Source organism: Podarcis cretensis (assembly GCF_951804945.1).
Source record: "Podarcis cretensis genome assembly, chromosome: 6".
NCBI lineage: Eukaryota > Metazoa > Chordata > Lepidosauria > Squamata > Lacertidae > Podarcis > Podarcis cretensis.
The window spans coordinates 11707963-11735231 of NC_137175.1; the positions used below are offsets into that span (position 1 = coordinate 11707963).

At 45.0% G+C, this 27269-nt stretch overlaps 1 protein-coding gene across 8 annotated transcripts in view; it reads right to left on the reverse strand.

Annotated features, from left to right (window-relative positions):
- CDH4 (cadherin 4) overlaps nt 1-27269 on the reverse strand; it is an 839962-nt gene that overhangs the window by 126935 nt on the left and 685758 nt on the right. For all 8 annotated transcript variants that reach the window (XM_079979074.1, XM_079979073.1, XM_079979079.1 and 5 more), the window contains one exon: nt 20202-20374. In XM_079979074.1, coding sequence (XP_079835200.1) covers nt 20202-20374 — 173 coding nt within the window. The remainder of the gene's footprint in view (nt 1-20201; nt 20375-27269) is intronic.

A 27269-nucleotide genomic window follows, 5' to 3' on the forward strand; every position in this document is an offset into this window, starting at 1 on the left:
AATTTTATATGCCCTATGTCAGGGCTGAGAGACCTGTGGTCCTCCAGATATTGTTGGACTACAACCCCCATGATCCTTGCCTATCACTGCTCTGTTGCATAAGGTCAGCCCTTCCACTGCAAAGAAAGAGGCAGCCATGTCACACAGCTGATCTGAGATGTCTTGACATGTCAGCAAATTGCTAGGTAGTTTATTTATGTATTGTATTTTTTGCTGCCAGAGAATGATGCTTGTGTGGTTTTTCTGCCTCAGGTGCCAAAATAACTTGGCTGGCCCTTGGGTATTATGCACCTTGACATGTGTATGTGTGTGTGTGGAGGGGAACCACACATGTGCCATCTGTTCTGCCTCAGGCAGCAAAATAGCTTGGACAGCATTTAGAATATGGCTTGGCTTACTTGCATTATTCACGTCTGGGCTGCTTCTTCATTGGCTGGAACCCCCCTGATGGCCTCCCACCCTAGGGCCTGCAAAGGCTTGAAGCTATCCTTGGATACACTGAGGCTGTCTGCCCTGAAATCCTCCTTTGCTTCCTTGCAGGTGAGCACCAGGAATGCAAGCAACTAAGTGATGCAGAAGCAGTGTGCCTGTTGACTGTCTCTCCAGGGGTGCAGAGAATGAAACATTGCTCCTGTCCCAGACAGCCTGAAGCCATTTCTGAATCTACAGGAAAGCTGAAGGATGGGATGCTAAAGCCATTTTGATAGACAGCTGTGTGGTAGCAATTAAGACTCCTTGTTTCCGGCTACATCTGCCCAGAGGAGAAGACATCTTGATAAGCTTAGGATGAGCCAGTCGAGCTATAAGGAGGATGAACTGTTTTGCCAAGATTTTGCTGGTGCCCGTTGCCTTCCTGCTGCGAACATCTGGTTGTCATTTCCTCTTAACAAAGCTTGCTTGTGGCACAGGAGGAGGAGACTGTCTCACCCACTGTGCTCCTGCCTTCAATATTCAGAGGCTGCAGTGTGTAATATGAGCAGCAAAATGAGGGAAAGTGTCACCCAGTTACTACAAATGCCCTACAGGTGAGGATACAGCAAATGAGGACATCCAGATAGTGGCAGCTCCAGGATGTGTGTGTGTGTGTTTAGGGGACAGAAAAAGAAATCTCAGTGAGCACTTTTGACTTGGAAAATGTGTGGGGTGCAAAACTGGGATTTTAGTCACCATGTTGACCACTACTTGCAGATTGAAAAGGGCAGGATTGTTGGGTCAGGGGTGCTGTGCCATGGAGTCTAAGAAAGTGCAACTTGTTTGAAGCTGGCTCTGAACATGCTTTTAACTTAAAGAAATGAAATAATGGAATTGCATATTCTCCAACATTGATGAGAATAGGGACGTCCTATTCTATTAATAGATCCAGCTCCAAGGACCTTCTGGCATTTCCCTCGCTGCGAGAAGCAAAGTTACAGGGAACCAGGCAGAGGGCCTTCTTGGTAGTGGCGCCTGCCTTGTGGAATGCCCTCCCATCAGATGTCAAGGAAATAAACAACTATCTGACTTTTAGAAGACACCTGAAGGCAGCCCTGTTTAGGGAAGTTTTTAATGTTTCATGTTTTAATGTATCTTTAATATTTTGTTGGAAGCCACCCAGAGTGGCTGGGGAAACCCAAGCCAGATGGATGGGACACACACACACACACACACACACACACACACCACCCATCTGACTGGGTTGCTCCAGCTATTCTGGGCAGCTTCCAACATATATAAAAACATAATAAATTATTAAACATTTTAAAAAAACTTCCCTATACAAAACAAAATAAAAAAATTCCTTCCAGTAGCACCTTAAAGACCAACAAGGTTAGTACTTGGTATGAGCTTTCGTGTGCATGCACACTTCTTCAGATACCAGATATTCTTCAGATATCTGAAGAAGTGTGCATGCACACGAAAGCTCATACCAAGTACTAACCTAGTTGGTCTTTAAGGTGCTACTGGAAGGAATTTTTTTATTTTGTTTTGACTACGGCAGACCAACACGGCTATCTATCTGTAACTTCCCTATACAAGGCTGCCTTCAGATGTTTTCTGAAGTTTGTACAGTTACATATCTTCTTGACATAGGAATCGCGTAAGTCCACAACCTCCAACATTTCTCTGCTGAAAATGGGGACGTCCTCCGGAAAAGCGGAGAATCCAGGCTCAAATCAGAAACTGGTATGGCTTCTGTAAATCCGGGACTCTTCACAGAAAGTAGGGGCACTTGGAGGCTCTTGGAATTATTCAGAGGTTTTAGAAATTACTGCCCTTACTCAGTAACTAGTTTTGCCGGAAAGCCGTTTTGAAAAAGCACAATTCCTACCTGCACAGCTGACACCTCCCACTGCTGAAGCTATCACTTCTCTCCACATCACTATTGGCTTTTGGTTGGTCATTTGGAGAACAGCCCAGTCCATCACCTTTCAAGGGGCTGGAAGTGGAGCCTCTATTTGCAGATTCCTTCTCTTCTCCATGGGGTGAAGACATTTTTCTGCCTGAGGCAGAACACCAAATCCCCACCCCCCTCCAATTTACAGGGCAGAGTTCCAAGGGCCAGGCAAAATATTTTGGCAGCGGAGGTGGAAAATCCCACAAGCACCTCTTGCTGGCAATAAAAAGACCATCGTGGTTTAGGAAATAACAACTGGCTGCCACCTCGTGACATCCAAAATCAGTTGCCTGAGGAAGCTGTCTCACTCTGTTTAATGATAGGACTGGCCCCATGCACAACTGTGGTAGCATATGTGTCTCTGGTTGGAACGAATCGAGTTGACACACACAGTTGACAATGTACCAGGTTGCATTCTGTTTTATCTGTTCTGCTTCATTGCCACACTCCCCACCCCAAATCCTGGGGGAGGAGAAGGCTCAAGGTAGCTTGCAACGACCTTTTCCAACCTGGTGCCCTCCAGATGTTTTGCAGTGGGGACAGCTGACAAACTGCCCCTCCTAATGAACAGACTCCCTACAATGGTACTTAACCTGGGTGATTTCAATCGGAAGGACAGGTTAGCTGTGAAGGCTGATTCAGAATGTGCTCCATATTTGCATTATCAGAGACCTTCTAAAAAAACTCCCTTGAGTTATATTTGCTCCTGAAAGTGCTAAAACAGCTTCTTAGGGGGCAAATACATACCCTCCAGCATTCCTCCGATGAAAATAAAAAGGTAAAGGGACCCCTGACCATTAGGTCCAGTCGTGACCGACTCTGGGGTTGCGGTGCTCATCTCGCTCTATAGGCCGAGGGAGCCGGCGTTTGTCTGCAGACAGCTTCCAGGTCATGTGACCAGCATGACTAAGCCGCTTCTGGCGAACCAGAGCAGCGTACGGAAACGCCGTTTACCTTCCCGCTGGAGTGGTACCTATTTATCTACTTGCACTTTGACGTGCTTTCAAACTGCTAGCTTGGCAGGAGCAGGAGCTCACCCCGTTGTGGGGATTCGAACCGCCGGGACATCCTATTCAATAATAATAATAATAATACCTTATTAAAAGTTGTATAGTTATTTATCACCTTGACTTGGGGGTAGCATGACTCTATAACCTCCAACAGTTTTCTGATGAAAATCGGGACATCCTAAGGAAAACCAGGATCAAATAAGAAACCGGGATGGCTTCAGTAATTCCAGGATTGTCCTTGGAAAAAGGGGCCCTTGGAGGGTCTGCAAATAGCAGCTGAGGGTGGGGATGCAATTTCTGCAGAAAACTGGGATGCGGAAGCAGGTTCTGGACTGGAGCCCTGTGGCTACTTTTACTTCAAAATAAAGGCTGGCCAATTTCGAAACACTTTTTTTTTTTTAAGTGGGTTTATCAGAATGTGTACCTTGTCCCTATGCTATGTAGTCAAAAGGGAGCAAACTTTAAAACCGTAAAGCTGTGGTTTCCAAACGTGTAGCAATGTCTGGCCTATGTGAACATTTCTGCCTCTGGACCACCAAGGGTTAACAGACTAATCCTGTCTTTAAAATGCTAATACCTAACAATGGTCTGTGGATAAGTTAATTAGTGGAGCCAGCTTGTGTTTAATTATTTCACTTGACCTGGTGCAGCTTTATACAATAATCCCTTTAGAGAGGTGGATGGGGCTATTGGAAAAAAAAAAAATTGATTTAACCAAAAGAAAACTTTAAATCGTTTTTTGAGCCGAGCAGGTGCTTTTCTCTAACTTGAAATTGGAAGGGTACACTATTTTTCCACCGCAATGCAAGCTCATGTGGGGGAAGAAAAAGTAGATTTAAACTGCTAAGATTATGCTAAAACCCGGTGAGCCTTCCAGTCGAATACTTAACATTTTCCCCCCTTATTCAGCTGGGATTTTATTTACTGAATAATGTAAAAAGCAACCAGCTGTAGACAAGGTGGAGGGATTTGTGTGTATGTGTGTGTGAGAGAGAGAGAACAATTTGAATCAAAGTGCAGCACCCAGGGCTGGATGTGAAGTTACTCAAATGCACATGGAAATCAAGTGGTCTGCAAAAGTGGAGGTGCTCATAGAGCGTCCTGCCAGGTGGGTTGAATCTGCTAGCTTAACTTCCTGGCAGGCAGCGCCTTATTGCTCACTGAGAGGGAGGGTGTCCTGGCTCCCAGCTGTTGAAGAACAAGAACTCTAGGGAGAGTTCTTTCCAAGGTCTTTAATGTTTAGGGTGATGCTGGTTAAAGACACAGCAGGCAGTTAATCTGAAGAACAGTTATACAAAGGCATGGAAGGTGTCTAGCTAAGAAGCTGATCTGACACTAGCATAACGGCCTGGCGTGCTCTGGTCCATGGGGTCACGAAGAGTCGGACGTGACTAAACGACTAAACAACAAACAACATCATCTCCCTAGCCACACTCCTCACTTCACATCCCCCTTGAGAGGTCTTCCTTAGCTGGAATGCATCACTGAACTCTGATCATTCTTCTTCCTTGCTTGGATGGAAGATAAGAGATGTGTGGATGCGTTCAGAAATGGCCTACCTTACAAAGGCAGAATTCACATCCATTGCTCCACCCACATTTACCTCTCTCCCTGCCCACTGTTGGCATGTTGCATCCAGAAGGGGATGTGGCCTTTTTGGGTTGCAAAAAGTTCTCCACCCCAACATCCATTAACGTCTGTGATGGAGGAGAGGTGCATGCTTTTAATGCTCACTGTGAGGCACTTTGAGCAGGAGAAGTTGGGTAGAAATATTTCAAGCCAACAAATAAATGTATCTGCTTTCATTTCTAGGAATCCTGAGGAGAGAGCTAGACCTTGAAGAGTGTTGCTAGCAACTCACCCTCACTAAATATTAATACGGCATCCCCCGTTCTTCCCAAGGCAAAAACAGGGCCTGTGATTCAGCAGGCATAGTGAGCAAAAAAATAGAGGCTATTTCTGCATTCATACATCAGTGGATTCCATTTTCCTGGCGTTTCCCTAACTGTTAATTTCTGCATTATATCTGAGCTTCCACACAACTTAAAAGCCAGTTCCAGAAATACACTGGAATACAGTGCAAGTTTAGTGCTCATTTCCATGTTATTTGCAAATGGATTTCCACCCCTGGAAGCAAAGAACATGGAAATGAGCACTAAACTTGCTATTTTCCCGGAAGTGGCTTTTATGTTGTGCAAAAGCTCAAATATGATGCAGAAATTAACAGTTAGGAAAACATTGGGAAAACGGAATGAGCTGCTGCCACAGCTCTTGCCACATATCTATGCATAGGAACCCTTAAGAACTTTTCTCCTCATTTAGGTCTTCTAATGAGGCCTTAAAGGACCATAAAGAAGGCTGATCGCCGAAGAATTGATGCTTTTGAATTATGGTCTGGAGGAGACTCTTGAGAGTCCCATGGACTGAAAGAAGATCAAACCTATCCATTCTGAAGGAAATCAGCCCTGAGTGCTCACTGGAAGGACAGATCGTGAAGCTGAGGCTCCAATACTTTGGCCACCTCATGAGAAGAGAAGACTCCCTGGAAAAGACCCTGATGTTGGGAAAGATTGAGGGCACAAGGAGAAGGGGATGACAGAGGATGAGATGGTTAGACAGTGTTCTCGAAGCTACAAACATGGGTCTGACCAAACTGCGGGAGGCAGTGGAAGACAGGAGTGCCTGGCGTGCTCTGGTCCATGGGGTCACGAAGAGTCGGACACGTCTAAATGACTAAACAACAACAACAATGAGGTCTTCCTGTTAGGGAAAACTAGACACGACTCCATTCATACAATTAGCAATTGTGTGAATGGCTTTTTAAAAAAGTAAATTGATTGATTGATTACTTGTTTAACAAAATTTACATACCGCTTACTCGGCAGATGACCTCTGAGTGGTTTACATAGGGCAATTTAAAACAGCCAATGGAGTTCCCTTTAGAACTGGTGGACCTAGGGGGAAAAGGTGTCACCAGTCCCCTCAAGATTCCCCAGCAGGTGTCAGGATGCTGTCAGCGGCTCCCGGCTGGTTGCCCAGGAAAGTATAAAGACAAGGAAAAGTTTCTTACAGTCATTCTTTATTTCAAACTTTGCAGAGAGAGGCCATAGAACCCAGCCTCTTGGATAATGGCATTGTCTCAAGTGAATCTCCACCCCCATCTCTCCCACTTAATCATTTGTCATCATCATCACCTCCTCTATGGGTGCCGCTAAGTGCCCTCTGTCTTTGAGCTCTTTGCTCTCCTACTTTTAAGACTCACCAGGCTCTGGGAGATGGTGGGTCTGGAGTGCTTTCTAGTGACAACGTGTCAGCCAGCTGTTGCTCTGGCTCTCCTGTGATTTACCAACATTCCTCCTCATTTGACTCTGAGCTGTGACCTCCCTGTAGGGTAAGGATGGGGAGGCGGTCTCCACCATTCCTACTCTGCTCAGGCCCTGACAGCAGAGGCTCAGCCCCCCAATATTAAGGGGCGGAGGGGGCCGAACAGCTGAGCTGAGTGCAGTGCGGCATCAAAGGCAGGCTTCTCCTGAGCATGAGAAGAGGCGCTGCAGCCATTGATGCTACATGGCACTGGGCAAGACCTCCTCATGATGATGTGCCTCCTCCTGATGACATGCATGTGCTGTGTGCTGCACACGTGATTCCACGGGTACATTGGGCGTGTGACATCATTTTTGCAAAATGCTGCCAGGCCCCCAACTTTCAGCCCACGGTGGCGCCTCTGCTCTAGACATTATGGACTGCAATTCTCACAATTTCTGCCTATTGGCTATTCTGCCTGGTGCTCAGGGCCATCTTACCCATAGGCACTAGGGATGCTGGGCACCCAGGTGCCAGGCTCTCAGGGGTGCCAGGCTGAGAGTCCAGGGCCTAAGAGTTGAATCCGGGGAAGAGCCCGCACATCAGTTGGAGTGCCGTGATGGGCTCTTCTGCTGTGGGTAGTTCTGCGCTGTGATTTCGGGGGCGACTGAGCCAGCGAGATGCTGAGGTGGCCGGCTGGCTCTGCTCTCCTGCATGCCTGGGACTGGGCAACTGGGGGGGGGCACCAGGTGGATCTTTGCACCCCGGCACTGCATATGCTTAAGACAGCCCTGCTGGTGCTGATGGGAGTTGGAGTCCAGCAACATAGGGACTCCACTGTGTTGGCTATCATGAATCTAAACTATTCATTTACAAATGCCTATAAATGCAAACATTAAAATGCAGGTTCAAGGAGGTCTGATCCAGAAAAGGACCTGGGAGGCAGATGAGGTTTCAAGCCTTTGCTTAAATTGGGATGGGTTTGGGCTCCTGTGCCTGCTGACTGGAAGCTTCTTGCCTAGTGGGAAAGGCCATTGCTCAGAGATAGAACATCTGCTTTGCAGGTGGAAGAAGGTCCTGGATCAATCCCTGGCTCCTCCACATACAACTGGGAATGTCCAGTGTCTAAAATGCTAGAGACCCACTGCTTATGAGTGTTGACAATACTGGGCTAAATGATATGACTCAGTGTAATGCATTCCTGAGTTCCTATGTGCAAAATGTGATCCAGATTCTGAGTGCAGCAGGGGCCAAGCCCATGCAATCCCCACCACCATGACATGGACTTGACCCTGATCCATCAGAAGTGTGGTGGATGCCATTCTGCAAGACTAAATAGTGCGTGTGTGTGTGTGTGTTTAAAGCTGCTTCTGTCTCTTCCCTCCACAAACCCCTCACGTCCTTGCATTACGGCAATTAATTCACCAGAAGGTGCAGAGCACATTTCTAAGAGTATTAGCTTGGGTTACACAAAGAAACTCCTTTTGCTAATGAGTGACATTATACACGACACTAATGTGCTATTAAAGGTCATGGTTGCACATAATGACAAAATCAAAATGGAGCGAGGTGAGATTATTTTATACACTTCTCGTACTAACACCAGCTCCTAGCCAACAGTTTAAATCTATGGCTGGCTAAATTCGGTTTAGCGCTAATCAGCTGTTTCCTTTGACAGGAAATGTTGCTGCAGAAATAGGGACAATTTCCTGGTAGAATAATTTCAACCGTTTGATTATTTTAGTAATGATACCCAAGCTTCTTAACATATAAAACCTTTGTATTTATGTTTTTATTGCACAGGCCCACAGAGTTAAAAGCTAGCAGCAATAATGCCATAGAAATGAATGCCGTTCATAGAGGTTTGCAGTTCATTATATGCAATGAATGTTCAACTTCACAAATCTCTTGGAAAGGGGCAGGACAAATAAGCAGCAAATAAGCCATGTGGAACAACTCACGAAAATGAGAGGAAAGGGTCAATTCATATCTCCTCTTGGATCAGGACCTATTTTTTGTGGGGAAATGGAGAACAAGCTCTTGTGGTCTCCACTGGAACACATACTGCTTATGCTGAAACCCAACGATCATTTCCCTTACTTCATGGGGCAAGCATGTAAGAGCAGAGCATCTTTGTCCCTTCTCTCTTGCTTCTTCATGATTTCTCTCTCTCTCTCTCCCCTCCCACAACCCGACAACCAAGGATGGAAATATTAAAACCCGAAATAAAAATAAACGCAAGGCCGCCTTGCAACAAAGGTGTCATTTTCCTTATAGCCATTTGTTCTCATTTGACAAGAGACAACCTGCACACTGTGGGAAGTCACAGATATGTAACTTGGTTGCACATCAAGGTCTTTCTGGAGAAATTCTGCAACAGATGGTGTAACACGCCTGCTTGAAGATGAGGGTAAATCTTTAGACGGGCAAAAAAACAGAAGGAGAGGAAACTGATGGGGAAATGGCAACAGCCAAAAATAACCACCAGCAAAATAGATGAACATAAGAAGAGGCCTGCTATATCAGGTCAATGGTCCATCTAGGCCAATATCTGGTTCTCACAGTTGCCAACTAGATGCCTTTGGGAAACTTGCACGCAGGATGTGGTTTCTAGCAACTTGCATTCAGTTGTGTTACTTCCACCTTGGTCTGATACTCCCAAGTCAGTGTTTCATCCTTCTCTTCCCAGTTTAAAGAAAGCATAAAATGGGCATTAAAGGAATTCACTTGTTGCAGAGGGAATTTCTAGTAGAGATCAACTGCAGGGTCAGGGTCAAGGGATGGTGAATCCCATGAGCAAAATGCCTAGTTGGAATGATCAGCTGCACTGCAGTGAATCAAGAGCCCCAAGTCCAAAGTTTGAGACCTCATGTACTTAAAGGATTACCTGCTCCCATACTCCAGGGTTGGGGAACCTGATCTCCTCTAAATGTTGTTGGTCTACAACTCCTATCATCCCTGATGGCTGGGGCTGGTACAAGTTGGAGTCCCACAAGACATGGAAGGCCACAAGATCTCCATCACTTTACAGTTTGAGCATCCTCCAGCTGCCTCTATTGTCTAAAGTGAGACAGGTGGAGACTAGGGAGAGTTAGTTTAGTTATGGCATACAACCTATAGTCTTTGCGATGGAGTCTTGCCTTGCGCTCTCATTTATGTCCTTTTGGCTCCAAGTGGGGTCCTATTTATTCTTCCAAGCTTTTAATCTGCAGTGGGAACTGTTCTGATGCTTTGTGGTTTTTATGATGCTATTTATTCTGGCTTTGCCACATTCGGACTGTCACTATTTCGAGGTGGAATTCACTTGCATACTGTCAAATTCTGGTTGCACAATTAAAGTTGATTTGCACAATAAACCTGTTTTCCCCAAAGACTTGAGTATTTGCAATACGGAAAGTGATGGGAAAGTGTGAGATAAGACTTGCTATGATGCAAAGTCATCTAACTCCCCACGGAACATCATCCTGGCTTGTTTTTAGATTTTTAAATATTACTATTCATTATCGTTTATTTTATTTTCTTAAATTTAATCCCCACCTTTTCTCTTAAATGAGCCCATATTATTATTAGGATCTGTAAGATGCCCTGGAAATGCTCTTCATTAAACAGCACAAGGAAGATTATACCCACCCAGTCTTGCTAGAACGTTGGGATTTTGTTAATAATAAAAGCTAAAACGAGTGAGCATGTCCAAACCCCTACAATGAAATAGATTATCTGATTTTGTACAAAACTTTGATGTAGCATTATTGGTTCCTTCCACCAGTGTATGTGGGATAAGGAAATATGATGAAGAAATCTTCAGTTCCCCACCCCCTCCACATTCATAACTAAACAAGCTACTAACTCTTCTACCAGAAAGCTCTCCCTTTTATCTTTCACTTGGTGGAGAAACCCAATCTCAGAGTGCTGCAGTTTCTGAGAGCCAAGCAGCGGTAATCACAGAGCTGGGGGTTCATGCATTTTTTAAAAGCGCTATGCGCGACCCTGCTCCAGTAATTTTTGGAAGAATTTTACTAGGGAAATTCCATATGAAGAGATTCAAAAGCCTCTGACTCTTTGGTTTTTAAGAGGAGATGAATGTGCTAGTAAAGACTACGTGTTTAAAGAAGATTGGGGGAAAGTGAGTGCCATTCCTGCTACAAGCGACACAGAGCTGAAATACTTATTATCTCAAATAAGTCCTGGTGGCATTTGAGAAGTCTCAACATTTATTGCCATGCCAGCAATACGCATGGAAATGCAGTTGCTTTCTCTGCTTCCCCCTCTCTCTGTGTCCTCCCTCCCTCCACTTTTTATGTGCTCAAAGTCCTCTTTTATAAAATATTTAGTTCAAGCTCTCCAGAGGGCTGGATCGCCTTTGCTGTAGACCGGATGAAGCTTTACAAGGCTGCAGAGAAATATACCCAGCTGCAAGAGAGATCAGGGCAGTTGTATCCAAGAATGCTGGGAAATGCTATCAGTATCTCAGCTGTTGGTAGGAACTATGGATGGGGCAGAAATTCAATTCAGTTTGCATTTAAAGACAAAATTCAAACTTTCCGAAACAAGTTGAAAACCAAAACGCAGCCATCCTTTGAAATTCACACTTCTCCAAATTTCCAGATGCAATTCTCCAGCCAAATAATGTGTAGAAAAATGCATATATTAGTGAGAATGACATACAGAATACATTAGGGACAATTGCTTTGCAAAAATGTGTATATCAGGAGAAAATTGCACTGATGAATTGGACTGATGAATTTTCAGGAGTACTTTTTTTTCCCAAAAATACTCAAACCAAAGTGAAAAACTGAAGACTGTTTAAGTTTAAGTTTAAGACTGAAAAAATGAGAACCTGAGAGAAATCAAAACTGACCGATTGGCCCATCCCTAGTTAGGAACCCAGAAAGATGGCTTAATATTGAATCAGATGGATAGCTTAGTTGGTTAGAGTGTGGTGCTGATAACGCCAAGGCTGAAGGTTCAATCCCCATATGGGGCAGCTGCATCTTCCCGCATTGCAGGGGGTTGGACTAGATGATCCTCAGGGTCCCTTCCAACTCTACAATTCTATGATTCTATGACCATAGGCTCATCTAGGTCAGTATTGACCACATTCACTGGCAGCGGGTCTATAGGGCTTCAGACAGGGGAAATCCACAGTCCTACCTGGTAATTCCAGGGATTGAATGTGGGACCTTGTGCATGTAAAGCATGTTCTCTGCCACTGGGCTTTCCACCCATCTCCAACCTTTGACCTTGGGTGATCACTGTGGTCCTCTTCAGTGCCACCAAAGACATTCAAACTCTCAGATACAATTAAACTGGTGGCACAAGAAACTCATCGGGTGTTTCCCCAATCATTTAATAAGGGGTAGTCATTCAGTTAATAGTAGTAATGTGGTGATAGTTTGCCATAAGGAGAACTTGAAAGATGGTCTATCTCAACACACAAGGCATGTGTTGTGCTGTGTTGGGAGCCCTATACCAAGTCAGACAATTGGTCCATGATCTGAACTGACTGGCAGATGTTCTCCAAGAGTTTCAATCAAGGATCTCTGCCAGCTCTAGTTGGAGATGGAGGGAGTTGAGCCTGGGACCTTCTGCATGCGGAGCAGGTGCTCTACCACCCCATCAAAGCATAGATGACCACGAGATGTCCATCCTTCTTCATCTGCTCTCTGTGCTGCAAGTCCTGTACCACATCCCCAGCTCACAGCCTTCCTCCTGTCATGAAGTAATCTGAAATATCTCCTTACGCCGTAAGCTGCAGGATAGCATGACAAAGAAGACCAAGGATATCATCTGTTTCAGGGAGTCAGCTGAGAAGCTTCTCTTCCCTGCAGTTGTTTCATGGCTCACATGCACCAATTTAACATGTGTCGTTCCTGGAAGCCACATAATCCCTCCAAAGAAAGCCCATACAGATCCCTTTGTTTGTCAGTATCGGTGGCGTGAAGAATAATCTTGCCCGAGCAAGCTGTGCTGCCTTTACAACCCTAGGTGGGAAGACACCATCTGTGGTTTATTCTGCACAGCTTCTTTTTAAGATAACTTTTTCTTTGCTGGATTGTGAAGCATTGAAACAGGAGGACATGATGGTGCTACAATGCCAAGGCTGTGTACGCAAGCATGTATATTTGAAGTATTTTTGAAGCACATGACTTTCTCAAAATAATCCTGGGAATGGTAGTTTACCCCCCCCCATAGAATTATAGTGTTGGGGCGTGTGCAGAGTGCCCATTCGACATGCCAGCAGTGGCGATGGAACAGAAAAACACCAGACAGTTGGGGTAGGGTCAGGTCCTTTACTGACAGTATAATGCAGTTCCACGGCTTATAGGATACATGTTGTTGTTTAGTTGTTTAGTCGTGTCTGACTCTTCGTGACCCCATGGACCAGAGCACACCAGGCACTCCTGTCTTCCACTGCCTCCCGCAGTTTGGTCAGACTCATGTTTGTAGCTTCGAGAACACTATCCAACCATCCCGTCCTCTGTCGTCCCCTTCTCCTTGTGCCCTCCATCTTTCCCAACATCAGGGTCTTTTCCAGGGAGTCTTCTCTTCTCATGAGGTGGCCAAAGTATTGGAGCCTCAGCTTCAGGATCTGTCCTTCCGGTGAGCACTGAGGGCTGATTTCCTTCAGAATGGATAGGTTTGATCTTCTTGCAGTCCATGGGACTCTCAAGAGTCTCCTCCAGACCATAATTCAAAAGCATCAATTCTTCGGCAATCAGCCTTCTTTATGGTCTAGCTCTCACATCCATACATCACTACTGGGAAAACCATAGCTTTAACTATATGGACCTTTGTTGGCAAGGTGATGTCTCTGCTTTTTAAGATGCTGTCATAGGATACACACAGGTGTAATATACAGTCCTTCCAGCAGCATACAGATTCCCATGGGAATCTGGTCAGTCACTGTGAGAACAGGATGCCATTGGCCCATCCAGCAGCCTTTGCTTATGTTAGTGTGATCAGAAACCCTACCTTTATACACAGGGTGTATCTCCACATGAGAGGGAGGTAGCTTAGTTTCACTCCAAAGAAAAGGCTCCCTATGTTTAAACAACTATTTAAATGAATAGCTTGAATTTCAATGGATGGAAGTCAGGGTGGAGCCGACCACTACAATGCCATTGTATATCTCTCTCTTTTTTAATTGAGGTCCATGGGCTTGGCAAGAAGGAAAGCTGTTGGAAATGTTGCATGTGGAGCTCTGAAATGTGTTTTGTTTGTTTATTAAAGCACAGCAGTGGAAGGTCTGGGTTTGTTTGTTTTTAAAGAATACTGTGGATACAACCCAATTACCAGGGAGAAAAGGGGCCGATACTAAGCTGTAAACTTAAACAATAACAACAAGAAGAATAAAAACCACTTGGCCACGTCTTGATTATTTTAAAGTCAGAAAGCTACAGACTTCAGTTTCCCTCACCCACAAGAGATTATGGAAGAAAGAGAAATAATTTTTTATGTCACATACAAAAAGTCCCTTAGACCCCCTCATCTACAATTTGGCAACCTTAATTCCCTCTGGAAGAGCTCCTGTGCCTGTAGATTTTATCCGCTTTGGTCAAAAAGACTTAAAAAACAAAAAGATTTCCCTCATTTTATACAGAGCAACTTGGAACCCCAAACACAGACTGAAGTGCAGAAAGTACAGTGTGACTCGGAAGCAGACTGGAATGTTTTAAAAATGCACAGACACAGATATGGTGCAAATCTCAGGGCATCTGCACACTCCTAGTATATTTCTGTATGCCTTCTGCAACAGCTCTAAAAATTCCCTTCCACCAAAACGTCTAATAACACTCCTCTGTCCCTCTTTCTCCTGGCTGTGCATTTTCCTTGCTAATCCATATATTGCTTGCCAGTGCCTGACATTTCCTCTTTAATCTTGAAACATTCCTTAACAAACTACTTTCTCCTCCTTTGCCCTTTACATGTTTCAGCAGCAACATTTGCTTTCAACCTCTTAATTTTTTTCTTTTACACTCGCCTGTTTATTTCAATGCACCTTTGAATCTCCCATTGATGAAATACCATCTGAACATCCTGAACTACAAACTACCTACTTGCCTAACAATCCCTTCATTAGCTCAATGGAAATGACAACCTTTTGTCCTGCTTTGGCATTTTACGCTGTCGTGCGAGGACGGAGCTTAAAGCAGGCTGCTGCAAAACCAGCTCCCTTTAATATATTTTTAAAGAACTATAGTCCAATTATCACTATCTTCTTTGGGGATCCATTCAATTAAGCGCAGCCATAATGAGTGAATGGACACATGGCTCTGTCACCATATCTATAGCCTCATTAATGGGAGCCAGGTAATATGGCTTTAAATCCATCAGTAATTCATACAATCGCCGAAGAATTGATGCTTTTGAATTACGGTGCTGGAGGAGACTCTTGAGAGTCCCATGGACTGCAAGAAGATCAAACCTCTCCATTCTGAAGGAAATCAGCCCTGAGTGCTCACTGGAAGGACAGATTGTGAAGCTGAGGCTCCAGTACTTTGGCCACCTCATGAGAAGAGAAGACTCCCTGGAGAAGACCCTGATGCTGGGAAAGATGGAGGGCACAAGGAGAAGGGGACGACAGAGGACGAGATGGTTGGACAGTGTTTTCGAGGTTACCAGCATGAGTCTGACCAAGCTGCGGGGGGCAGTGGAGGACAGGAGTGCCTGGCGTTCTCTGGTCCATGGGGTCACGAAGAGTCGGACACGACTAAACGACTAAACAACAACAATTCATACAATGCTTCCTTCCTTCCTTGGGTGGCTTTTTCTATCTTTACTTATTGAAGAGAAAGGTAATATTTCAAGGGGTTAAAGTGTTTTTTCCAACCATGGTATGGGCCTGACTTTATTCAGTTTTGCAAACGGCATGGCAGTATTTGAAACTGAATGCTGGTTCAGCCATGAGCCCCTAGCCCCCGTCCCGCTATTGATAGGCAGACTGTTTATAGTAAAGGATGCTCTAGTGATGTTTCATCAATGGGAGGTAATTGCTGCAAGACGACCTCTTGACAGCTGGGGATCTCTCTGTGAGTTTGAATGGGATACCCATCAGGGTTTAAAGAAGGTGGCATTTCTCCATCTGAAGGAAGGGAGAATGGGCTCGTGTTTCCATTTGGGAAAGAGAGATAGGAGGTAATGAAGAGCAGAGAGTTTTTTTAAAAAAGGCAAGGAGGTTGGAAGAGAGAAAGCTTCTAGCTAGAGTTAGCTAGTACTGGCGGTGTACTGATCACAATGCTCTCAGAGGCTCTACCACATAGGTAGGCAAACTAAGGCCTGGGAGCCGGATCCAGCCCAATCGCCTTCTAAATCCGGCCCGCAGACGGTCTGGGAATCAGCATGTTTTTACATGAGTAGAATGTGTCCTTTTATTTAAAATGCATCTCTGGTTATTTATGGGACATAGAAATTTGTTTGTTTCCCCCCAAAAAATATAGTCCGGCCCCCCACAAGGTCTGAGGGACAGTGGACCGGCTCCCTGCTGAAAAAGTTTGCTGACCCCTGCTCTACCATGTAAACATGCCTATTGATCAATGGTTGAACAGATGCTTTGCTTGCAGAAGGTCTCAGATTCAATTTCTGGAATCTACAGTTAGAGGACATAATGTAGACCACTGTATTAGGCTGTGCCATCATTCATTCCTTACTTACACATAAAAATTCTATTCCACCTATTTCTCCAAAGCAAAGCTACTATTTCTCCAGCCAGTAGCAAAAGCAGAATAAAGAAAAGATAATGCCCAACCCACAGATATCACTTCAAATTAGTAAGCTAACAATGCCCAACGTGTTCAACAAATTACATCAGCACAAAGATAACACAGAACAAGGTCTTCTTCAGCCACCTGGAGCCTGATGGATCTCATGCATTCCAGAAGGTGGATGCCATAACAGAAAATGTCCTGCCCCAAGTTGACACCAGCTTTGCCCCCTGAGGCCCAGGCAATCAGAGAAGGGTCCCAGGTGATGAATGAACCATATCGGGGAGACCATAAGTGGTTGTGAAATGCTTCTGTGTACAGTGGTACTTCAGGTTAAGTACTTAATTCATTCCGGAGGTCCGTTCTTAAACTGAAACTGTTCTTAACCTGAAGCACCACTTTAGCTAATGGGGCCTCCTGCGGCTGCTGTGCCACTGGAGCACGATTTCTGTTCTCATCCTGAAGCAAAGTTCTTAACCCGCGGTACTATTTCTGGGTTAGTGGAGTCTGTAACCTGAAGCGTATGTAACCTGAAGCGTATGTAACCCAAGGTACCACTGTACATATAGGTGCCTGTGCACATATAGGTGCCTGTTTCCTTTCTTGTGCAAAGGAAACAGCCATGCTGTCCACTGGGAGCTCTCACCACTTGGGGAAATGGAGAATATGTAACAGATTCTGCAGCTTCTAACCTGCAATTAATCAATCTGTTCAAAGCCATTGACCAGAATAATACTCTGCTGGAAGGCAAATGTTGTTCCCAAGCCTCGCTAAACGAAGAGCAACACCTTCAGCTTTTCTGTGGCTGCTGTTCCAAGTAGTGACAGTGAGCCTCCTACTACCATAGGAAGCTGTCTTGTACTTGGTCAGGTCAAATCATTGGTCTATCTGGCTCAGCTTTGCCTACATGGACTGGCAGCAGCTTTCCAGGAGTTCAGGCAGGGGTCCCTTCCAGCCCTAACCTGGAGATGCCCAGGATTGTACCAGGGACCTTCTGTTTGCAAAGCAGGTCTTTCACTGAGCTACGACCTTCTTTGTTAAATTGCCCTGTCTGGGGATGAAGCCAATGGAAGCAATTTTCTCAGGCTCTGTTCAGTCGCTAACACTCGCAGCCTCTTTAACATTCTCCACCTACCCAACTGACTTACCCAACACGAGGCAATTCTGCTGCCTAAGGGTCAATTGTAGCTGACAAGTCTGCTTCAGGCAAGCCAGAGAGCTCCATGCCAGCTCCACCTGGCACCCCTCCTGTTTTCTCTTTCCAAATCTTTTTGACGGCCCATCAGGTCCCCCACTGCTGGCTGCTGACTGGCTGTCAATGTTTCCCTCAAGTTCTCTGAATTCACCAGTGGCCACCTTCCTCCTGCTCAGAGGCGGTGTTCAAGGATTTCCGCTCTGAGGCTTGGCGGGGATGTGTCAAAGCAGCCCAGAATCCTTAAAGCCTTTATGCAGCCTCCGAGCAGAAAAAGGCAGCCCGAGGTGTTTGAAAGAAACAGACAGAAACAGTGGTGCGGGGAGGGCGGGAGCGGAGAAAGGAAAAAGCAGGGAGGGTGGGAGAGCAAGAGTTTGGGCAGCTGCCTCTCCTTGGGAACTTGGAGGCTTTGGGGCAGCTTGCAAGAATGGGAAGAAAGGGGGGTGCATTACGACTGGCATCTCCCTGCACATTAGATTTTGGCACTTCAGATCCATGGCTTTCAAAGAAGGAGGCAGGACTCTGAAAGTTACTGCAGTCAGTGCCAGAAGAGGCAGAGTCTCCTCCTGATCTCTCTGACCCTTCACTTTCAAGCAGGAAAAGCATGTTTGGCATAGTCAGTACATGTCTGGGAGCTATAGCTCTGTGCTGCAAAAGAGGGGAGGGGGTTCGTGACCATTATCAACACCATTATTTTGTCATCTTCACTATTTATGAAACTTGCTAGTCACTAGCTGTGACTCTCAACCCATTTAAAAACATAAGCACAACTAAAAATATATTACTCTACGAACCACCCTTATTCTGTGAACTGCCCTGAGATCTTTTTGATTAAGGGCAGGATATAAATGTTAATAAATTTTAATAAAATAATAATACTATTTATGCAAAAAACGCATGCGATTCATAGAAAAATACACAAAGCAGCCCTGCTTCCCTCAAGCAACAACATCATAAAGGTTTGGTGGCACATTTATAGGAAATGACACCATCATAGTTGATCAAAAGCCTAGAGGAAAGGTATGTTTTCACCTGGCACAGAAAAGGTGTCAGGGAAGGTGCCTGGCAGAACTCACTGGGGAGAACATCCCATAAATCTGAAGCTGCAACTGAAAAGGCCCTTGAATCTGTCATCAGCCTCTGAACCTCTCCCAAAGGAGGGACTCAGAGAAAGACTTAAGGAAAAGGGAACCCTGACCATTAGGTCCCGTCGTGGACGACTCTGGGGTTGCGGTGCTCTTCTCGCTTTACTGGCTGAGGGAGCCAGCGTACAGCTTCCGGGTCATGTGACTAAGTTCGGGTCAGCATGACTAAGGCGCTTCTGGTGAACCAGAGCAGCACATGGAAACACCGTTTACCTTCCAGCCGGAGTGGGACCTATTTATTTACTTGCACTTTGATGTGCTTTCGAACTGCTAGATTGGCAGGAGCAGGGACCTAGCAATGGGAGCTCACCCCGATGCGGGGATTCGAACTGCCGACCTTCTGATCGGCAAGCTCAACAGGCTCGGTGGTTTAACCCACAGCGCCACCTGTGTCCCAGAAAGACTTTAGATTGGGATCTAATGGTCCATGTGTATGGTGGAGATGCAGCACAGGGGAGGATGTGTTTAACCCATCCCCTATCAGCATCACACCCATACAGCGGCGTAGCGTGGGTTGTCAGCACCCGGGGCAAGGCAAGTAATTTGCACCCCCAAACCCAGGGCAAGGCAAGTAATTTGTGCCCCCTAACCCGGGGCAAGGCAAGTAATTTGCGCCCCTAACCCCTAACCTGCCGCCGCTGCCAGCTTCTTCTTGCTGCTGCCTGGGCTGGGGTATTTACAGTAAGGTAGCCACGGCGGCAGCGGCGGGTCCGTGTCAGGTGATCTGAGGCGAGTTGCTGCTGGCGCTGCCGCCCAAATGACACCTCTTGCCCGGAGGAGGAGGAGGGCAGAGAGGCGAGGAAAATGCAACATGGCCTAGCAGCTGCAGCAGCAGCGGCGGGGCTGTGAGGAGGGGCTGCCTGGCGCGCCCTCCGCAGCCCTGACGCGCGGGGACCGCTGCGAGCGCTGCGAGCCGCTGCCTGCCGGACGCCTTCAGCCCAGACGCGTGCACCACTCGTCGGTTCCGCGAGACATGGGGCTCTGCTACAGCCTGCGCCTGAGGCTCTTCGGCGACTCCGGAGGCGACAAGCGCGCCCCCCAGATGTTGCGCCCGGTACGGCCGGCCCCCCTGCACCCCCACGCTACGCCACTGCACCCATATCTTCCTCACCCACACTGGAACTGGGGTTCTGGATACACATTTGTCATATCAAAAGTGGAAAGTGGCTGGGAGGCAAGTTGCAGGAGGGAAAGCAGTGCATGGGAGAAAGGGTTAAGAGACCCTCTCCCGCCCACTGATTCTCCTCTGCAAATGTCCCCTCTGCTTCAACTCAGAGGCACATCAGGGGTTCCCAGATGCATTCCAGCAGCTGAATATTTAGTTCAGATAAATTACCCTAACTTAAATAAACTTAAGTTAGGGTAAGAGGTGCCTGGGCTTGTTGGGTATGAAGGCAAGCGTTGGAGGCAAAGGCCCCCACCCCAGTGATGAGAAGCCATCATGCATGCTCATTCTGCTTCCCATTGAACTCTTACCTCTCTGTCAAGCCCAGCAGCCACCGTGACGATGTCTCCAGTCTCACTGTTGATGGTGAACATGTTCTGCGATGGGCTCTGTGGGGTTTGTGTCACGATCCGGTACCTCACCATCCCGTTGGCTGTAGTGACGTCGTCCGCATCGTTGGCCGTCACTGTCATCACGTAGGTTCCTTCACACAAGGTGGAAATGACAACAGAATCAATCACCATCTGAAATGGAGTATGCCTGTGTGTGTTGATGAAAGGGTTTAACTGGAAGATTCCATAGAAGCTAAAGAAGATCAGGAAGAGCTCTCTAAGCACCTAGGTTGGTTGATTAACTCATGTTAACTGTTGGTTAACTGTTGTTCTCTGCTAGCCAACACGTGAATGTTTAACCTTAAATCACATGGGAGTCTATTGAATTGCAAATTGCCATCTTGGTCTTTGGAACACAATATACACCAGGAGGCTTAGTTTGGTCAGAATCAAGTATACACTTCTGGAGTTAACACTAAATACATTACTTCTGGTAAATGAGGCACTGTAGCTGCTAGAGGGCTATAAAAATTTGGGTCCTGGGCTTTATCAAAAAAGAGAAGAGGACACACAGAGAAAACTTCTGCCATTGCTATTGCTCATGAAAGTAATCCCCTTCCAGGGAGCCATGAAAAAGCAAACAAATTCCTCCCTCTTGAAAACATCGACATAAGAAGAGGCTTGCTGGATCAGGCCAATGGTTCACCTAGCCCAGCATCCTGTTCTCACAGTGGCCAACAAGATGCTTGTTGGAAACCTGCAAGCAGGATTTGAGAAGAAGAGCACTCTTCCCGCAGGAGAGTGAACACAAGCAACAATCCAGAAGCATTGCTGCGCCCAACAAAATGCTGCCCCACTTCCACAGGGGTTGTGAAAGCGGGGTGGCATTTTTGGCAGCGCTTGGAAATGTGGCTCACTAGCGGAGCATCCATTTAACCTTTAGCAACCACCACCACAACAAAAAAGATGGTATTCCCACAAGAATATCAATGGAGATGGCAGGCAGAGCTGTTGCATTAACCTGGAGCACTTTCCTGAGCGCACAAAAAAACGTACTTAACTTATCTCCCAGAAATTTACAGAGGCAGCAAGGTTGCAGGCTGAAAGCAGCTGAAATCATCAAACATCCCTGGGCTGAATCACGTAGGGAATGCTATCGTACTGGAGTGCACTGAAAGGAACAAGCCACAAAGAAGCTGGAGATGAAAGCTTCAGGGTTTGAGTTGGCAGAACCTTCCAAGATAGTCTGTTGCCTGGAAGGACCCCCCCCCCCCCCAGCTCATATGCTATAGTTCAGGGGTGGCCAACTCCCAAGAGACTGTGATCTACTCACAGAGTTAAAGACTGGCAGTGATCTACCCCCTTTTGGGGGGTTCAAAGTTGTTGAGCTTTTTAAGGGAAAGCCCTGTTTTTTGGGGTTGAGATCAAAGTTTCTTTTAGGAGACCCAAACTTGTTGAGCTTCTTTGGGGGGAGCCAGTGACCTTCCAGTGATCTACCACAGACGTCCAGTGATCTGCCGGTAAATCACAATCTACCTGTTGGGCGTGCCTGCTATAGTTGATAAGGGACACAATACACTGAGCAGTTATTTTGCACAAGGCTCACTGAAACGAACACGCACGGGCACAATAGTCAATTGTGCTGCATGCATCAGTTTTGCTCACTTTGCAGCCCTTAATGGTACTCAAAATCCAGGATCAGAGGTGACCACATCTCCCCATCTCACATAGGACTGTTTATGGAGCCTTCTTTGTACTTGGGGCTCATGGGGTTAACCCAGTTGGACAGAGAACCAAATACAAACCATGCGTTGGACCTTCCAATCTCTCACAATGACAATAAAAACAAATAACTACATAAATAAAGGACCTGCCCATGAGACGCTGACACAAAACCCCCGCACAAACACTATGCAAAGGTCATCACCCCCAACCCTCCCTCTCCCCTCTCAATTTCCCCAATGTCTATGACAATAGTGTCTCAAACCGAATGTAAATGAGCTGTGAAAAATGACTCTATGAATTGAAAGTGGGGATGCTATATGTACTTTCCCTTGTTTATTTGTTTGTTTTATATCACAAAAAATCTTTGATAAAATCTAAATTACAATAATAATAATAATAATAATAATCTTGGACATCTTAGCAGGGCAGGGATTTTCACAGAGGATAAGGCCATCGATGACCTGTAGGTGTGATGGCTATGCTCTAGCATCACTTTTGGAAGCAATATGTCTCTGAATACCAGCTGTGGAGCATTGCAACATCCCATAATCACATGGTCAGCCACTTTGAGAGCAGGGTGCTGGACTAACTAGACAGAGCTCTTCTTACACTATTATGTACACCCATTTGTCCTTTCCCTGAGAAATGGATGCTTTGTCCCAAGGTAAATGCTCCATAACTTTCTCCCTAAGGGAGAAACACTATTCATGTCATTCTCCCCCCCCCCTCTCTCCCTCTCTCTCTCACACACACCTCCCCCCTACCCAATTTTTATGCTTGGACGAAAACTTCTTTGTCACCCAGCTTCCTATACAAAGCACCATGCACTTCCACCATGGCTTATTTAAGTAGTTAGGAACAAAGCACACCCCATTTAAGTAACATGAGCAATGGTGTCTTAAGACACAGCTGCAAGGACTACTCACTAGTTCTCTATCTACTTTTGCAGTCTATTGAAACTAGATTTCCTCAGCACTCCTACTGGTTTAATCCTCTCCTACGTGCAGGAGAGGGGACCACTGTAATCATTCCACCTAGCCACCTGCCACTGCTTTCCTTGTTCCTCCCATAATTTGATATATCAGGAATAGGGATGGATGAATCTGTCCATTTCGGGTTCTCTCGGTTTCTCATTTTTCCAATCTTCAGTTCAGCTCTCCATGTTAGTTTGCACTGATTAGCATTTTGTAATGTGAATTTCTCCTAATGGAAATATTTTAGCATGTGATTTTTGAGCAAAGTACACATTTTGCAAGGGACATGGGTGGCGCTGTGGTCTAGGGCTTGCTGACCGAAAGGTCAGCAGTTTGAATCCCCACGACGGGGTGAGCTCCCGTTGCTCGGTCCCAGTTCTTGCTCGGTCCCAGTTCTTCTTCAAAAGCACGTCAAAGTGCAAGTAGATAAATAGGTACCACTCCAGTGGGAAGGTAAATGGTATTTCTGTGTGTTGCTCTGGTTTCACCAGAAGCGGCTCAGTCATGCTGGCCACACGACCTGGAAAAACTGTCTGCGGACAAACGTCGGCTCCCTCAGCCAGTAAAGCAAGATGAGCACCGCAACCCCAGAGTTGTTCGCGATGGGACTTAACTATCAGGGGTCCTTTACCTTTACCCATTTTGCAGATGAATTTCCCCTATTTAGCAGTTTGGTACATTAATTTCACCAGGATAGGTATTTTATGGTGAAATTTACCGTCTGGTATGCATCCTTGTGTACATTAGTTGGATGGAGAAAAATTCAGAGAAGCACAAATTTTGAAGGGTGAATTAAGTAGGCTTGCCTTTAAATGTGAACGGAATCAGATTTCTTCCCCATCCCTAGTGAGGGCTCCTCCTTTATTCTAGTATCTTCTTCCACTATCCTTTGATGTATCGGGAAGGGACTTGTGCCTCTCTCTGTTTTTATTCCACCCCACACTCACTCTTTTCCCCTGCTCTGTTCACTCCTCCTTCCCACAACTCTTTCAGTGCCACTTTTAATACTGTCGCTGCTCCAGGCACTACAAGCCTAGGTTTGATATTCTCATTCTGGCACCTCCTTTGGCGCCTCTCCAACCTTTGTGATGAAAGAGCAACACTTTAAAAATTTTTTTTTAAAGAAATGTTCTGCATTTGCATTAGTCTAGATTTACACCGGATGTACCGAAAGCCACTTCAAGCATGACAAAATCCCTATTTGGGGCAATGCTCCTGGCTTGCAACTCAAGAGTGGATTAGGATGTGTGACAACTGCACACATGTGTATTTTATTGTGTCAGTGCACATGCCGTTTCCAAAATCTAAGTGCTCTTCCTGAGAGCACCTTTATCGCTCAAGTGATAAATGACCTTCTTGAATTCAAGGGGGTAATGGGCAAACATTTATTTTTCTTTCTAAATGGGTTGGTCTTGATCAGCGTTCGCCTCTTGACATTTCCCACTAACATGAGAACTACCAAAGCTCTGGTCGATGAGCTGAAAAGGTTTCCTGGTTGACTGTTGCCTCTCCTGGCACCTGCTGAAAGCCACATTTGATGGATCTAGGATTGATTCCAATTGTTGTTGTTGTTGTTGTTGTTGTTGTTGTTGTTTTATTATTATTATTATTATTATTATTATTATTATTATTATTATTATTCTAGATCAGGAGGAATGCTTTGTCATTCCCCTGGGCTTTTATCCACACAATGACCTTGTGAAGTAGGCAGAACACAAAATCAAGATTCAAGATTACCTTAATAAATTGGAGAACTGGGCCAAAACTAACAAAATGGATTTAAATAGGGACAAATATCAGCTTTACATTTAGGTGAGAAGAAGCAGCTGCACAGATATAAGATGGGGGACACCTGCCTTGTCCACAGTACACATGAACAGGACCTAGGGGATTATTTCATCTTTTCTAAAATGCTGAGCCTGTGCTGGACAGCACAAACATTGTATGCATCAGAAGTCAGCAAACTTTTTCAGCAGGGGGCCGGTCCACTGTCCCTCAGACCTTGTGGGGGGCCCGGGACTATATTTTGGAAAAAAATGAACAAATTCCTATGCCCCACAAATAACCCAGAGATGCATTTTAAATAAAAGGACACTGATGCAAAGGAAAGAGGGGGGTTTGCCCTGCCGGACTTCAAGTTATATTATGAAGCAGCAGCTTTCTGCTGGTTGAAGGATTGGCTACTTCTTGAAAACACGGATATTTTGGATTTGGAAGGATATGATAACGTTTTTGGGTGGCATGCATACTTGTGGTACGGTAAGGCTAAAGTGTACAAGACATTTAAAAACCATATTGTCAGGAAAGCATTGTTTAATGTCTGGATGAAATACAAAGATTTATTGGAAAATAAAACCCCTAGGTGGCTCTCACCTATGGAAGCAAAGGCCTTAAAAAAGCTTAATATGGAATCTAACTGGCCAAAATATTGGGAAATTCTGGAGCAGGAGGGAGATAAAATAAAATTGCAAAGCTATGAGAAACTTAAGGATAAGGTGCGAGACTGGTTACATTATTTTCAAATAAGAGAGGCCTATCATTTGGACAGGAAAATTGGTTTCCAGGTGGAAAAATCAAAGTTGGAAACAGAATTGTTAGAACCCAATGCTAAGATATTGTCGAGAATGTATAACTTGCTGTTGAAGTGGAATACTGAGGATGAAACGGTAAAATCTGCTATGATAAAATGGGCACAAGACGTTGGTCATAACATTATGTTTGTTGACTGGGAACAGTTGTGGACCACCGGTATGAAATTCACGGCATGTAATGCCTTAAGAGAGAATATTATGAAAATGATATATAGGTGGTACATGACCCCAGTCAAACTTGCAAAAATCTACCATTTGCCCGATAATAAATGTTGGAAATGCAAAGAAACTGAAGGGACATTCTTTCACCTTTGGTGGACGTGCCCAAGGATTAAGGCTTTCTGGGAGATGATTTATAATGAACTGAAAAAGGTATTTAAGTATACCTTCTTGAAGAAACCAGAGGCCTTTCTTCTGGGCATGGTCGGCCAATTGGTGCCAAAGAAGGACAGAACTTTCTTTATGTACGCTACAGCAGCAGCAAGAATACTCATCGCAAAGTATTGGAAGACACAAGATCTACCCACTCTGGAAGAATGGCAGATGCAAGTAATAGACTATATGGAACTGGCTGAAATGACCGGCAGAATTCGAGATCAAGGAGAAGAGCAGGTGGAAGAGGACTGGAAGAAGTTTAAAGTCTATCTACAAAAACACTGTAAAATCTTTGAATGTTGAGGACATTGAAAAGGAAAGAAGGGGTTCTAGTGACTGAGTTAAATAAGAGCACAAAGGGAGGGATCAAGAATCAAAATGAACAAAGATTGAGCTTGCTGAACTAATTATTAAATAGAATACAAGATCGGGAGGCGGGTGGAAGTAAGGAAAATAAGGTTTTGAAGGTTATAATTGGAAAGTGAGGGATTTTTTTTTTGTTTTTATATGTTAAAATCTCCTTTTTTCTCTTATTTTTTTTGTCTATGTTTTCTTTTCTTTTGTAATGTTTGTGAAAATTTTTCTTTTTGTAATGTTTGTGAAAATTTGCTTTTTTGTTCTTTTTTGTGAAAAATGCAATAAAAATTATTTATAAAAAAAAAAAATAATAAATAAAAGGACACATTCTACTCACGTAAAAACACACCGATTCCCAGACCATCCATGGGCCAGATTTAGAAGGTGATTGGGCCGGATCCGCCCCCCCAGGCTTTAGTTTGCCTACCTATGGTATGAATGTTTTGGATGTATCATTTTAATTTTAATTCTGTTATGAAGAAAGTTCTTCAGGTAAAAGTTTGAATAACATTTTTCTGTTTAGAAAATGATTTATTCCAAAAGGAGTCCATTCTTGTACTTCCAGGTGCTTCAAGCTGCACAATATTAATTTATGGAATAAGGACAATATTAATTTCTGTAATAAGGACAAAGGCTAATTCTGGATGGCTGTGATAGTTTCACAACCACAGCTCCTTCTTTTGGCCAGCAGCCCTGGCGAAGCAGGGCTGTGCCTGACCCACAAAATGCTTGTCATTTTCGTCATTAATGTAAGTTAATTGCCAAAAATTATGTGTCCAAAATGGAAGGAAGACCCAAGGGCATGCAGTGTGGAATTATGACCGCCTCTGAAGTTCTAAACTCTTTGAACAGCTATCACCCAAAAGCTTTATTTTTATAGCTGCATTAGAATTGCCATTATACCAAGCTAGGTTAAAGCAAGATTGATGTTCATTAGTTAGACTTAATGCATGTTAAAACAGAGAGGTAATGGGGCATTTATCAAGAGGCCAAACCCTCGTCTAAAAACCCTTCCACTTTGCTCT